Source organism: Lissotriton vulgaris, chromosome 2_1 (assembly GCF_964263255.1).
Source record: "Lissotriton vulgaris chromosome 2_1, aLisVul1.2, whole genome shotgun sequence".
NCBI classification, from domain to species: domain Eukaryota; kingdom Metazoa; phylum Chordata; class Amphibia; order Caudata; family Salamandridae; genus Lissotriton; species Lissotriton vulgaris.
Window position 1 is genome coordinate 461,375,018 of NC_141687.1, and position 14,238 is coordinate 461,389,255.

The 14,238-nt window shown below is 44.6% G+C and overlaps 1 protein-coding gene across 1 annotated transcript in view; it reads left to right on the top strand.

Annotated features, from left to right (window-relative positions):
- ANKAR (ankyrin and armadillo repeat containing) overlaps nucleotides 1–14,238 on the top strand; it is a 1,392,657-nt gene that overhangs the window by 800,964 nt on the left and 577,455 nt on the right. Inside the window, exon 15 of the mRNA XM_086955361.1 lies at nucleotides 6,901–7,005. Within this exon, the coding sequence (XP_086811487.1) occupies nucleotides 6,901–7,005 (105 nt within the window). The remainder of the gene's footprint in view (nucleotides 1–6,900; nucleotides 7,006–14,238) is intronic.

A 14,238-nucleotide genomic window follows, 5' to 3' on the forward strand; every position in this document is an offset into this window, starting at 1 on the left:
CGGGCAATGAGTAAGGTACTGTACGGGTCTTAAAATCTTGCTAACTGTACCCATGCTTCTCGAATCCTCCTTTGCAGAACAAGTTGGCAGATTCCGATTAACTAGAAAAAGGAAAACACAAAGCAACTTTACTTAGTTCCATTTCCTGTCTAATGGTTACAGTCAGCAGGTCTCCAACCATTCAAGCACAAAGCAAGCTAATAAACCACATGGATCAGGAGGCACATGATAAAACCTTCTATTCACACAGCAGCAGACTGCATAAAAGATTATATCCAGAAAAGTAGATGCTGGCCTCATACTTAAGATAAAGGATGCACCACTGGGTAGGTGAGAGAGTGCAGATGGGGTAGGCATGTAGGCACACTAGAACACAAAACTAGAGGGTTCGAGGTTATGGCACCAAGCACGGAGGGCCGTGACTGCGGACACCAAGTAACGAGGGGTGTGACTGGGTTACAGGAACCAAGTTACCATAAACACTGAACTGACACAGCAGGTCAAAGGACTTAGAATAACACAGAGAGGGCTGGCATGGAGCCCTAAAAGACTTAATGAGCCGGGCTCCAAGGGAAACCGCAAAGCACTATCATAGCTAAGAATGGGCCACAAAGCACTAAGGGCCAGATGTAGGTAAATTTTATTTTCCGACCTCTTAAATACCGAGTCATACCGACTCGGTATTTCAGAGGTCGGAAAATAAAAGTACCGAGATGTAGGTAAATGCAGATGTGCAATTACCGAATCGGAAACAGTCGGTATTTTCCGATGCGGGAAATACCGACCAGTTAATGCCCATTCATTCCTATGGGCTTTGAAGCCCATAGGATTGATTGGGCATTTACCGGTCGGTATTTACCACATCGGAAAATACCGACTGTCACAAGGGTGCAGGGGGTGTCACTTTGACACCCTCTGGCACCCCCAAAAGAGGCTCGGGTGCCATGTGGCAGGCATACCTGCCCTAAGGGCAGGTCTGCCTGTCATATGGCATAGGTGTGCATGCACACATGTGCATGCACACCAGAAACGGTATTTTACCATCAAGTAGTATTTGATGGTAAAATACCGATTTTGTACTGCTTGTGGGACTCAGAAGAGTCCCACCTACATACCAATTTACCGGAATCCGTAATGATACCGACTCGGTATTTTACATACTCGGTAAATTTACCTATCGGTAAATTTACCGAGTCTGTAAAATACAGGGACCTACATGTCAAATTGCTCTTACCGGTCGGTAACGGCCGAATTCGGCCGTTACCACCCGGTAAACGCCTACCTACATCTGACCCTAAGAGAGCTGGGGAAGGGCCACAAAGTGCCACAATAGCCGTGAGTATGAAGATCCTAGAGAGCCACAGGCATGTGCAAAAAAACAGGAGAGCGGGGCACTAAGAAAGAGGAGGGATGGAAGGCTCACAAAGAGCCTTGTGGCAAGGGTTGGGTGGATATGCCACTTAAATATATTGCCTGGGTGGCATGACAGTACAAGGAAGATGCAATGTACTACCAAGTCCTGGGGGTGGAGCACGTGGAGCACCACGATGCCCAGCAGGACAAAAAGCACACTGAAGGGACATTAAGTGTAAAACAAAGGGCCAAGAGGGCATAAATAGGAAGTTTGCAAAGCAAAAATAGGGCCAACTGGGACATGAGACACAGAGAAAGGTGAAGGAGACAAAGTTGAGTGTTGGCGCACAAACCACAGAGAAACAGAGGGACAAAAAACACAAAGAGGGCACGGAGTTCAGAGACGACAATTGAGGGGATTACAACAACAAAAACAAAACCCAAGAAACAAACCTGCAGAGCGCCAAGCCTGGCTCTACCCCACTCCCTCCACCAATAGGCTCTCCCGCAGAGCCGGCGAGGCAGCTAAAGAGGGAAAGGTGTGCAGAGCAGCCTTTGAGAACTGCAGTGTACATTTGGCCCTGAATTTCCCTGCTCTCCTTGGGAAAGGTCTCAGTGAGGCTAGAGCCTTTGTTGTTTTAAAACAAAAAATAAAATGGAGCAGTTATGCCTCCAATCCTTGAAGGTAAGCAAATGGAAACTCCAAGAGCAGAGGAGACCAATACTGATCAGAACAAGCCCTCTAAGCAGCCCGCCTTTAACCCAATGAGGGCTGCCTCAAAGCTGACTCGGGACATGGGGTGGGGGGTCAGTGTTCGAACCTCAGCGGCGGCTCAACATCCTGTGAATCTGGGCAACTCCCATTATCGACCCCATGCCCATGCTATATCATTACTATATAATATTACAAACGTACATAAAAAGCATTGAGACGGAGTAATGTAAATTGAAGGTAAATTAAACAAGCATTGGTCAATACAGGAAAATCCGCTACAGCCAATAGCACTGGAGGAAAAGTACGTGGACTGCACAGGAACCAATGAAAAGGCAGGTGAGAGAGAGGGCTGCACGTAAACCCTTTGCTGGCCAAACCTAAAAAAAAGACCAATCCCCAATAAAAGGAAGCCCAAACCAAGCACATATCCTACTAGAAAAAGCCCAAATAATGGGGGAGATCAAAAAGTGTAAAAAGCCAAATTATAAAAATACAAGCAACTAAGCAGGAGTCACGGTGGGGGAGATTACAGTAAAAAAAAAGGCAACAGTAATACAACGGTGGCATAAAAGGAGATTGGAGGAAGAATGCTATATTCGAATGTAAGCAGCTGGGGCGCTGAAGCTAAACACAGGCAAACAGTAACAGAGCAGGAAACCACTAAAAAAGTAGTCCCCCAGGGAACAGATAAAGAACCATAGCGGAATGAGACAGTACTTAGTCCCTGCTTTGTGGGAGGAACAGAAGAGCGAAAGGTGGGACTAAGAGGCAGGCTGATCACTAGCAAGCAAGGATTTTTAAAGGACAGTGACATAGACAAATAAAAAGCATTGTCAAGAAAGGGGCTGAACTACAAGTACACAGAGATTACAGCAGGTCTCGAAGAGACAGTGCACACACTGTCTAGATCGATCTAAAAGACAATGTGACAGAGTCACATGGAAGATGGCAAGGTTGATGACAGGAAAGGAGGTTTAGTTTTATCGCTTTAAGGTCAATTCCCATTCATACATAAACTTTAAAAGGAGTTCACATCCTATTAGTGCAGTGTCCTTCTATGCAAGCAAATTAACAATTTTAATTCAGTCCCAAAATCAGTTTTTTTATTATATGCATGCCATGCCCTTCAGCTGTGATCACAAATGGGCATACGCAGTTGAAATTGCTCTACTGGAGAGAACATTGAACTACCCTTTTGCAAACACTAAGAACAGAACAAAATGCCTGTACGTTCTCCTGAATAAATGCAATTAATAAATAAATGTCAGATATCCCAGGAATGGGGTATGTGCAAGTCATTTGATTTAAGCACACCCAAAGACAACATTGCTTCCTTTTTAAATTATATACTTTAAGGAAAGGCAAAAGAAAACGTAAACACATCAGTATTCACTAAAGTGTTTCATCCGATATCTCCTGGAATGTTCTTAGCAGGTGCTGCATGGTATAAAACATCACAGTAAGGCAGCGCACAGCTACTTAGCATTCAAAATAGAAACCAGCAGCACCTTCACGGAATCCAATCAAATACTCCCAAACAGGTGTTAGTGGAAATGTTTCTGATTTCAACCATGAATTCGAACAATGCCTGGTTTTAATGGGTTTATCCTCTTAAAATGTGTCACTGTAAACTTTAAGAAGCTCACAAAATATGATTTCATCTGGTTAATGTAAAAATGCTCATGTAAAAAATCTCAAACAGTCAGAACAGCGGGCTTGGATTTAATTTAAAATAAAAGCCAATACACATCAAATACATAATATACAAGCAGGGTAGTTCAATGAAACTGTAGTTGGGCATAAATGATCTCACAGGAGCTGCACTCCCCACCCATCCCCCCAAACCCTTTATCCCATTAAAAAGAAATGTTTATATAGTGCAGAATCAGCATAAGTACGAGATTACATTACACAAGATCACTTTCATTTATCTCATAGGCCACATTGGTAAATGAAGCCCTTCTCCTATCTGCATGTAAATTGGATTTCGGTGCCCTCAACAATAAGCCCATGTAGGTTGCAGAACAAATTGAAGCAGCAAAATAAAAATACAACTTTGTTCTTAGCTTAATCGTAACAGCCACAAATAATGTTTAAGCAGCGCCATTCATTTAATTTTTAAATTTTAGTTTACAAAACCATCCTTTTGTGAAAAGCAAGGCAAGTATAACTTTGGGCAATTAGTTTACCAGATTAATAAAATAAGTCAATGAACAACAGATTCTATGTAATATTTTCCTTCTATTTTAAATTCCACCAAAACTGCTGGGAAAATGTACACCAAACCAAACCAAAGACAAGCATCAATCTTCTAATTTTAGGGCGAGCTGTGTTGCTGCAGTTTTTGTTGCTCTCTTGCCTCCCACAAAATTCTTTGCGGACTTTAACAATCATACACCTTTGCTCTCCCTTTATAACTCTCCCTAACACCACTCCCATTAACCAATCAGCTTTACTGGAACACATTTAGGTGGAGTAGCATTGTTTTGGGGAATATGTATATAGTTTTCGGCAATTCAAAAATGTAGCGGTTTAAATACTCTTTAGAAAAAACGATAAATAGCATTGAACTTTTACTACATCGTATTACTACTCCAGCATCTGGGACTGTAAGCACATAGATAATGTTATATTGCGACATCATTTTACCTAAATGTTTAATGGCAGGGACTATAACTTTGCACATCGTATTTGACCAAGCTACATGGCGTATTTTGTCTGGGGTGGGGGTTGGATGTCTGCTGATAAACAGCATAGTACTAGTCCACCGACACCATTATATAAACAAACCTTACACATATGTAAACTAATAGACAGGTATAGATGCAATTCACCATTTTACTTAGAGTCACTGTGCTGCATCGTGTGCCACTGTGCCTCCCTTTTTCACTGCTGTGTCTCCCTCTTCCACAGCTGTGCCTCCCTCTCTCACCACTGTGCCTCCCCTTTGTATTGCTGTGCCACCCTCTTTTGCCAATATGCCTCCCTTTTACACCGCTGTGCCTCCCTTTTGTACTGCAGTGCCATCCTCTTCTGCTGCTTTGGCACCCTCTTCTGCCACTATGCCATCCTCGTCTGCCTCTGTGTCATCCTCTTCTGCTTCTGCGACACCCTCTTCTGCCGCTGTGCCTCCCTCTTTCACCACTGTGCCACCCTTTTGTACCGCTGTGCCACCCTCTTGCCACTGTGCCAACCTCTTACACCACTGTGCCATCCTCTTCCGCCGCTCTGGCACCCACTTCTGCCGCTGTGCCTATCCCCGTCTGCCTTTGTGCCTACCCTCTTCTGCCTCTGTGCCTACCCTCTTCTGCCTCTGTGCCATCCTCTTCTGCCTCTGTGCCACATCCTCTACTGCCTCTGACCCTCCCTCTTCTGCCGCTGTGTCTTGCACAACTGTGCAATCCTCTTCTGCTGTTGTGCCACCCTCTTCTGCCACAGTACCTCCCTTTTCTGCCGCTGTTCCACCCTCTTCTGCCGCTGTGCCTCCCTCTTCTGCCTCTATGCCACTATCTTGCGCCGCTGTGCCTCCCTCTTCTGCCGCTGTGCCACCCTCTTCTGCCACTGTGCCACCTTCTTCTGCAACTGTGCCACCTTCTTCTGCAACTGTGCTTCCCTCTTCTGTCACTGTGCCTCCCTCTTCTGCCACTGTGCCTCCCTCTTGCACCGCCATTGAATACAAGCCCCACAACTGTTGGTCCAGTATAAGCGGAAAAGGGGAGGGAGTACCTGCACTTCTATATTTCCAATTCAAGTACTGGGAACAACGAGACGTTCCCTCTAAAGAATAAAATACATTGTATTATGTTATGTTACTACTCCTTTTATGTTGTTTGTTTTTAGGCTGTGTGCGGCATGGCTCTCAGCTGCCTTCAAAAGGTTTTGCAGTACTACTCTGTGCTGCCTAAACTAAGGGTTGCTACATGGGTCTCCTATTCACACACAAATTAAGTGAGGATCAGTGTGTAAGGGTTATAGTAGTGGAGGTGTATCCCTTGTATGTGTGCTTTCGTGTGCATGTCTTCCTCATTACTTGTTCTTTTGCATAGGTCATCTTGCGTGATTGCTGAACATGGTTGCTTCTGTGATATACTGTTTTTGACAAGTTGATGTTAATTATCCACACAGTTCCACCCCACACAATTCAACTACAAACACTTCCAATCCACACCACACAATTCAACACCAAACCACATTCAACTCAACAACACAATTACACAACATACCACATACATCCAATAAACACCACAATTTCCACATCATGCCACAAAATTCAACAGCACATTACATAATTAAACTCCGTTACATACCACTTCAAAACACAAAATACTATTCCACATAATCACACTTCATAACACAATCCCAACCCACACAATTCCATTACACTCAATATCACATCATTACTGTCCACATAATTCTACTGCATACGATAATTCCACTCCACAAAGCCACTACACATCATACAATTCCACAACTAACAATTCTAATCCAACCCACATAATTCCACTACACGCCACATATATACACTCCATAACACAAAGGTAAAAGACATTGTCATTTACAATGCCAATAGCTCTAACTTATTCAAACGTGAGACCTATCGCATTGCCAATGCTTGTTGGATATTGCACTGAACTCTAAATGATGCTGTTTTATCGCATCGACTGACTGCAGTGACCTGTTGATTCATGTAAATAGACATGGTATTACAAAACATTCTAGTTAAGAAAATGTTATTGTTGCGTTCACCAGCTACCTCCAGTGTGGTCTTAGCTATTCAAGGCTGTATTTCTCTGAATTCCCATTATTGACAACTTAATTTCTACCTCCCGCAGAAATGCTGAATTCTAAAGAGTCCACAAGAAGGGAAATGGCAGTGAGATGCTTGGAGGTGTTCTGTGTGTCTAAAGAGGACTATTGGATTAATGTTGTTGACGCAGGTAATGTTGTGTTTGCAGCATGGTGTGAATTTTAACTTTCTTCTGATGTTTTAATGTGCTGGAGTACCTTGACAATTCTCTTTGGAGTGGTATTTATACATGCTAAAATTTCTCTTGTAACTGCCATTATATCATTCCCTAAGATATGGTAAGGCAGTGATGTCCTATGTGTAAATAAGTAATCATTAAACCCTTTTTTGTGCGTAAAACCACCAGAGCAAGAAAACTATTGTGAAACAAAAAATATACTCCTTTGATTTGCTTTATTGAACTTTTTCGATTGGAATATCAACTTTAGTTCTTATCGCATAATTCTGTCCGTAAATTACATTGTAATATATTAAAGCGGGTGGCATTAGCGTCCGTCAAGGTTCTGTTAGACAGTGTAGGTGGAGCCCCTAAAAGTTAGTGCAGTGACATATTATTTACGGCAGTAGTGGCCGGCACGGATCGGGGGTTGCAGGGTGGGTAAGGGGATTATTAAAAACAAGAAAAAAATGTACTGTACTGCCACGTCTCTCTGTTGTCACTCCTCTGAAATGGAACAGGAAGCAGCCAGCCTGGCTCCCCTGACCAATCACAACCCTGCAATGCAACATTGAGATTGGTCTGAGCGCCATGGTATAGCGCTCAGCCACAGACTGAGGGCCTGGGCATGTTTTCCATGCAGACTGTAATGGAGAACAGGCAAAGTGCACATGACTGTTTGGCCGGCCAAACAGTCATGCACACAAAGGAGGGTGCTACCATTCCTCCCCTGCCCCACCCGCCCATCACACAAGGCTGCTGCACCAGGGCAAAATAAAATGATAATAACATTATGTTATTATCATTTTATTTTTCCTTTATTTTGCTGCTTCAAAGCAGTGGGGCAACGCTCCTCCGCCTTAGTGTAGCCGACATTGTGATGGGCATTCTCCACAGATAAACCCCTTGAATAAGAAGGAAGGTGACCCTCGTCCACAATACGTGGCATGCTTCATCATCACATCCACCCTCTTTCACAGTGCAGACAACATGCATCTGCTTTACAAGGGTGGTGGGGCAGGGATAACCTTACCGGTAGTGTAAGCATAGCTTTAAACATAGGTTTTGTACTGAAATACTATTCCTATTTTGCCTGTGTGATGTACAATTCAGCACACATGAAAACTTTGAAAAGTTTGGATAAATACAAGCAATTCTCCAAGTTAATTCCAGGCTCAAAGAGGCATTATTTTTTGGGGGCAAAGCCCTGCCTACAAATGTTAGTAGATAGAACTATGTGTCAAAAACCATGGGTGGTTGAATGGGAATGTTTTTAAAAAGAGCAAGATATTGTTTAGCAATATGAGCTGGTACAACAGGCAGGGGACGAGACTGTAATCTGATGCCCGAAGTAGAGCTGGCCATTAAAGCCAAGTATTTAAGAACTGTTCTGGCAGCGGGCAAGCTTGTAACTCATTGCAACAGATGGCATTGGGTCAAAGTAACTCCTGACCTCCTAACAGTATTATCTCAGACTTAATAGCTTTGAGTTTTCAGAGAAATTATGCCAATTGTGATGCTGATGCCCTCGATGTATTTACTTTAATTATTAGCAATGTCAGTCCCGCAACACCAATTAAGTTTTGTTGGTGTGCATAAATAATACAAAATGAGGAGACTTAATTACCCTAGGTAAGATTTCCATGTCGCTGTAAAAAATGCTAGGTGAAAGGTAGTGTGATTGAGAAACATCACAGTGCATGGTATGCATCTTGAAGTTAAACAAAAGAACCAGGACTACTTGTGAAAGAAACTAAATCACTCCAATACTGTCTCCTAATGCAAATTTCCTAGAGTGTGAACAGAAATCTTTCATGGTCTATGGTTTTTACTCGGTTTTTACTCGGCAGACAAAGCCAGTAAGACCAGGGCTCTCAATTCACCTTCCTCGGCTACAGGTGCTCTCATCTATCTCAGAGCCAGTCCCCCCGATGGAGGTGAAATCAGATGGGTGATCTTGTAACACACCAATGACCTATAAGTATGTTGTTAATTGGCAGCTCATGTGTGACTTACTGATAATGGCAATTGCAGAAAACAATGAGATAGGCCTTAAAATGACTCAACACTTTCAGATCAGCCCTAGTTTTTTCCAGATAGAAAATTATTACCTACTGGTGGTCGCCAGTAGGTAATTATAGTTAGGACCTACTTTGCCAATATCTTTGGGGTCGTTTGACAAATCTTTGCAAAATTTTCAAAACTAAAGGTACGGTCTGGTTATCTGCTGTGTTGAAAGTTTTGGGGTAATTCGTCAATCGGGCCCAAGAAAAAGGGGGGGTCCCAAAATGTGTTATCTCCATGTTCATTTCCATAGGAAACTGTTGACTAAGCTACAGCCTGAACTGCTAAACGGAATTACACCAAATGTGGCAGAAAGGTAGCTCTTGGTCCAGTAGTTCCTCAGAAATTTTAAGATTTCTCAGGTATACAACTGGGGACACGGAGGATCTACAAACCCTCCCATCTTGTCACTCGGTTGAGCTGAGTCACACGAAAATAGGTAAATAAACGTAAAAAAACAAGAAAAGCGCTCAGGGTAGAAACACCCTGACTCCCTAGGCCTGCTCAGGGAGTCCAACGGGAATCCCCAGGGCCAAAACAAATATATATTTTCAAAGAAATTTGGCGTGATCGTAGTGGATTTGCGAATTCGGAAGAATTGTTTATAAAAAAACTAAGCAAGCGCTCCTGCACTTCGGTTCCTTTAAGCCCTTGGATGGGCCAGGTCCCGGTTCAATTAATAAATTAGATGTGGGGGCCCACACATGCTCTGGGGATTGCCACCTCCCCGGGGCTTATAGATTGAATGTGGCGGACTCTGAGGGCCCAGTGCATTCCCGTGGACCGCCATCTCCCAGAGGCTTTATTGATTAAAAAAGTGCATGGGGGGCTTTTGCCTCCATGCAACCTCAGGGACTGCCATTATCTTACATGCTGGGGGGCATGCAACCCCCAGCCTGGGGACCACCACCGACCCATGGCAAAATTTTGAAAGATGCGCAGCCCCCCACACAGGCCCGGGTCCACCACCTCCCTGGGACTTCAATACTGTTGGGGGCCACTTGAACCCCCTTGTGGAGTCCTGAATGGCCCTTGGGACTGCCACCCCCCAGGGCCGGCTCAAGCAATGTCCTGGGGTGCTCACTCCTGGGACATTGCCATCTGCCATTGCTCCCGCCATCTTATAGCAAACAAGTGCTCCACTTTGAACAAGTGAGAGAATTTTGCTCTCACTTGTTCAAAGTGGAGCACTTCACTTTTTACCCCCTGGGACCAGCATCTTAGCAACTCCCTGGGGGTAAAAGCAATGCCTGCTCCCCCAGGAGGTAGGAGCCAGCAGGACCACAGGGGCTTCATACTCCCCCTGGTCTCAAAGGATTTAGACATGTCCCAGGGGATGGGGTTCATTGGCCGAAAATGGTCCAAGAAGGAGGCAACACGGCCCCCTCCCTTGAAGCAATAAAAAAAATACAAGTAATGGCCTGGCCTGAAGGATGGAGTCACTGAGGCCAAAAATAGACAGGGAGATGGGCTGCTTGCCACCCTCCCTTGAACATCAAAAAAAAGGTTACAAAATTGCTGGGCCCGGGGGATGGGGTCACCGGGCTGACATCAGCCTGGGGAGGGGGACCACACAGCCCTCCTTCCCTTAAAGTAATACAGACAAAGGTCCAGCCCCAGGGGATGGAGTTCCCGGGGCATATATCAGCCTTGGGAGGGGGGCAGTGCTGATCACCATCTATTTTATTTTTATTATAAAATTTAAAAAATCACTGAGGCCCCAGGGATGGGTTCCCCGGGGCCCAAAAAGGTAAAGGGAAGGGGGCAACACAGCCCCCTTCCAAAAATAACCCCCCCCCAAAAAAAACAAAGCCGGCAACTCACCGGAGACCCTGCCCCTTTTCTCCACGACTCTGCAAACACACCTCCTGGTGTGCTCTTGGTTGGGGGATTAAGTACCCTTCACTCCAGAGGGTCCTTAGGAGCCATCTAGCCCACCTGTTAACTCCATGAAGCCCCACACATTGGGATTGCTGAGAGGTAGTCAGAGGCCAAGCCCCTTTTTCCATCACTCTGTAAACACGCCTCTCGGCGCACTGCTGATGGGGTGATAAGGTCCCCTTGCCTTCTGAGGACCTCAAGAGGAAAGTAGACTTCATCCCCTAAGCAGTAGTGCACCCGGAGGTGCGTTTTCAGAGTGGTGGAGAATGGGCAGATGGCCTCTGACCACCTCTCAGCAATCCAGCTGTATGGGGCTTACTAGAGGTAACGGTAGGGCTAGTTGGCCCCAAGGGATCTTTAAGAGGCAAAGGGACTTCATCTCCCAACCAAGAGTGCGCAAGTAGTCACTCTTGCAGAGTGGTGGAGAAAGGGGGCATGGCCTGTGACCACTTCTCAGCAGTCTCACTGTGTGGGGTATACTGGAGGTAATAGGTAGGCTAGTTGGCCCCTAAGGTCCCCCAGCAGTGAAGGGGACTTCCTCCCCCAACCAAGAGCATGCCAGGAGGTGCGTTTGCAGACTGGTGGAGAAAAGGGGCATGGCTTGCTATCAGAACTCAGCAATCCTGCTGTGTGGAACTTACAGGTGATCCCAGGAGGGGTAGTTGGTCCACAAGGATGTCCTTGGGGCCAACTACCCCTCTTGTTACCTCCAGTAAGTCCCACAGAGTGGGATTGCAAAGAGGTCTTCGGAGTACACGCCACCCCTTTCTCCACCACTCTGCAAACACGCCTCCTGGCGCACTACAGGTTGAGGGATGACGTCCACCTTACCTCTGAGGGACCTTGGGGGCCAATAAGCCCTTCTGGTACCTCCTGTAAGACCTACGCAACGGAATTCCTGAGAGCTGGGCAGAGGCCAAACCCCCTTTCTCCACAACCCTGCAAATGCGACTACTACAGAAAAAAATGAAGAAATTCAAAGAAAAAACACAAAAGTTACGGGGACTTTATAGTTAGGAATTAGCATTTAAAAAAACTTAGAAATTCACTGGAAAAAACACTGTATTCAGGGAGGTTCAGTTAGGAATTAGCATTTAAAAAACCTTAAAAAGTCATGAGTGATGTAATATGTGAAGTCATCAGCAATGCATTGCATGGGGCGCAAGTAATAGGTGGCACAGCTGAATTTCTCTGGTTTTGTACAAGTCAAATCCTGTAGCCTGTGTTTTTTCCCATGAATCATATATATATATATATATATATATATATATATATATATATATATATATATATATATGTGCTGGTGGCAATATTTTGATTCAATAAAACATCTAATCACCTGAGCCTGGGTTGACTTTCGTTGCTGGTCCAGTGTGCCTGTACAACTGCGATGGTACGCTGATCCGTGTGGGACGAGTGCGAGTGGCATATATATATATATATATATATATATATATATATACATACATGTATGTATGTATGTATGTATGTATGTATGTATGTTTATATATATATATATCTATCTATATATATATATATACATATATGTATATATATATATATATATATATATATATATATATATATATATATATATATGTGTGTGTTAAACAAAGGCCCAGAAAGCATGAGGACGCACTCCCAGTCGATGAAATCTTAACGATTTATTAAAAGGTCACCAGCAGCTTCAGTCCGGTATTTTGGATCCATTTCTTTTTTGCTTTTCCTCTTTTGGATCCATTTCTTTGCTCTCTTCCTGACGCGTTTCTGAGAAGAATAGCGAAGCCGGTGGAGCATAGTTTGGCGCCACCTCCGTAGTGGCCAAATTTCTCTGATGGCCCAATGAAGTATTGCCATTGGAGAATTGGCTAAGTGCCTGCCTGCCACATTTAAATGGAGGGGCATATAGCTATTTTTTACTTCCTGGCACCGCCAGGAAAACCCTGATGATTACGGGCAGTAAAGCATAGAAATGCTTCTATCGCCATGGGAGATGTCTCCCATTTTGAAGGGGGCACTGTATTATTTATTGTTAAAAGAAATCTGGTTTGATCAACATTTCTAAATTTGGAGGGCAAGGACTCGGTCAAGGCAACAGGCTAACGTAGTACATTGCCCTGACGGAGTTACCTCCATCTACCAAGATATAAATTAGGCCCTTGGTCTCTTCCATGCACCACTACTTTTGTTTATTTATTTATTTATTAAGAAGCTTATAAAGCGCACGGCTACCCCCGGCGGGGGTGTCCCGACGCTACAGACTGCAAGCTAGAGAGAAATGATCTGGTTATGAGATGGTAAACAGCCAGGTTTTCAGTTTGCTTTGGACAAAGGCTCCGAGTCAATGAACCTAAGATCAAGAGGGAGGCTGTTCGAAAGTTTAGCTGTTACTACGCCAAACGCTCTGCCCCCACACCTGGCACGACGGAATCTGGGTACCACCAGGAAGCGTAGGCTATTCGATCTCAGAGATCTGACAGAAAGGGACAGTTTAAGTCTCTTTCTAAAATATCCAGGGCTCAACCCATTGAGGGCACGGAAGGCAAGGATCAAAGCTTTGAACTGGATGCGACGGGCAATGGGGAGCCAGTGCAGCTTCTTCCGGTATGAAGCAACCAAGTGGCGAAAAGTGATACTGCCAATCAGTCTCGCGGTGGCATTTTGAACTATTTGCAGACGTTCAATTTGGTACAGGGTGGCGTCCGCATAGAGACTGTTGGCATAATCTAAATGCGATGTAATCAGGGCATGAACAATGGTTTTGCGGGAGTCCAAAGGAAGGTAAGGGAAGATCTTCCTGATCATACGTAATTTGCCGAAGCAAGCTGCCGTGACCTTGTTGATTTGTGATTTGCAGGACAGAGCATTATCAAATTGAAAGCCCAAATTTCGAGCTGTCTTGACTGGGACCAGAGGAGGATTCAGTACAGTTGGCCACCATTGACTAGCAGGCAGCGCGGTTTTCTGATTAAAAAATAAAACCTCCGTTTTGTCGGTATTCAATTTAAGGTGGTTAGAGGTCATCCAGGAGCAGATGTTGCTGAGGCAGTGGCGAAAATTGATGAAATTGGCGTCAGAGTGATCTCTAAATGAAAACACAAGCTGCGTATCATCAGCGTAGGAGATCGCTCTGACCCCTCAAGATTCCACCACATTTGCCAGCGGAGCCAGATAGACATTAAAAAATAGGGGGCTCAAGGCAGAGCCCTGAGGCACTCCGCAGAAAAGAGGTTTACCCTCTGATTCAAAAGGTCGGAGAAA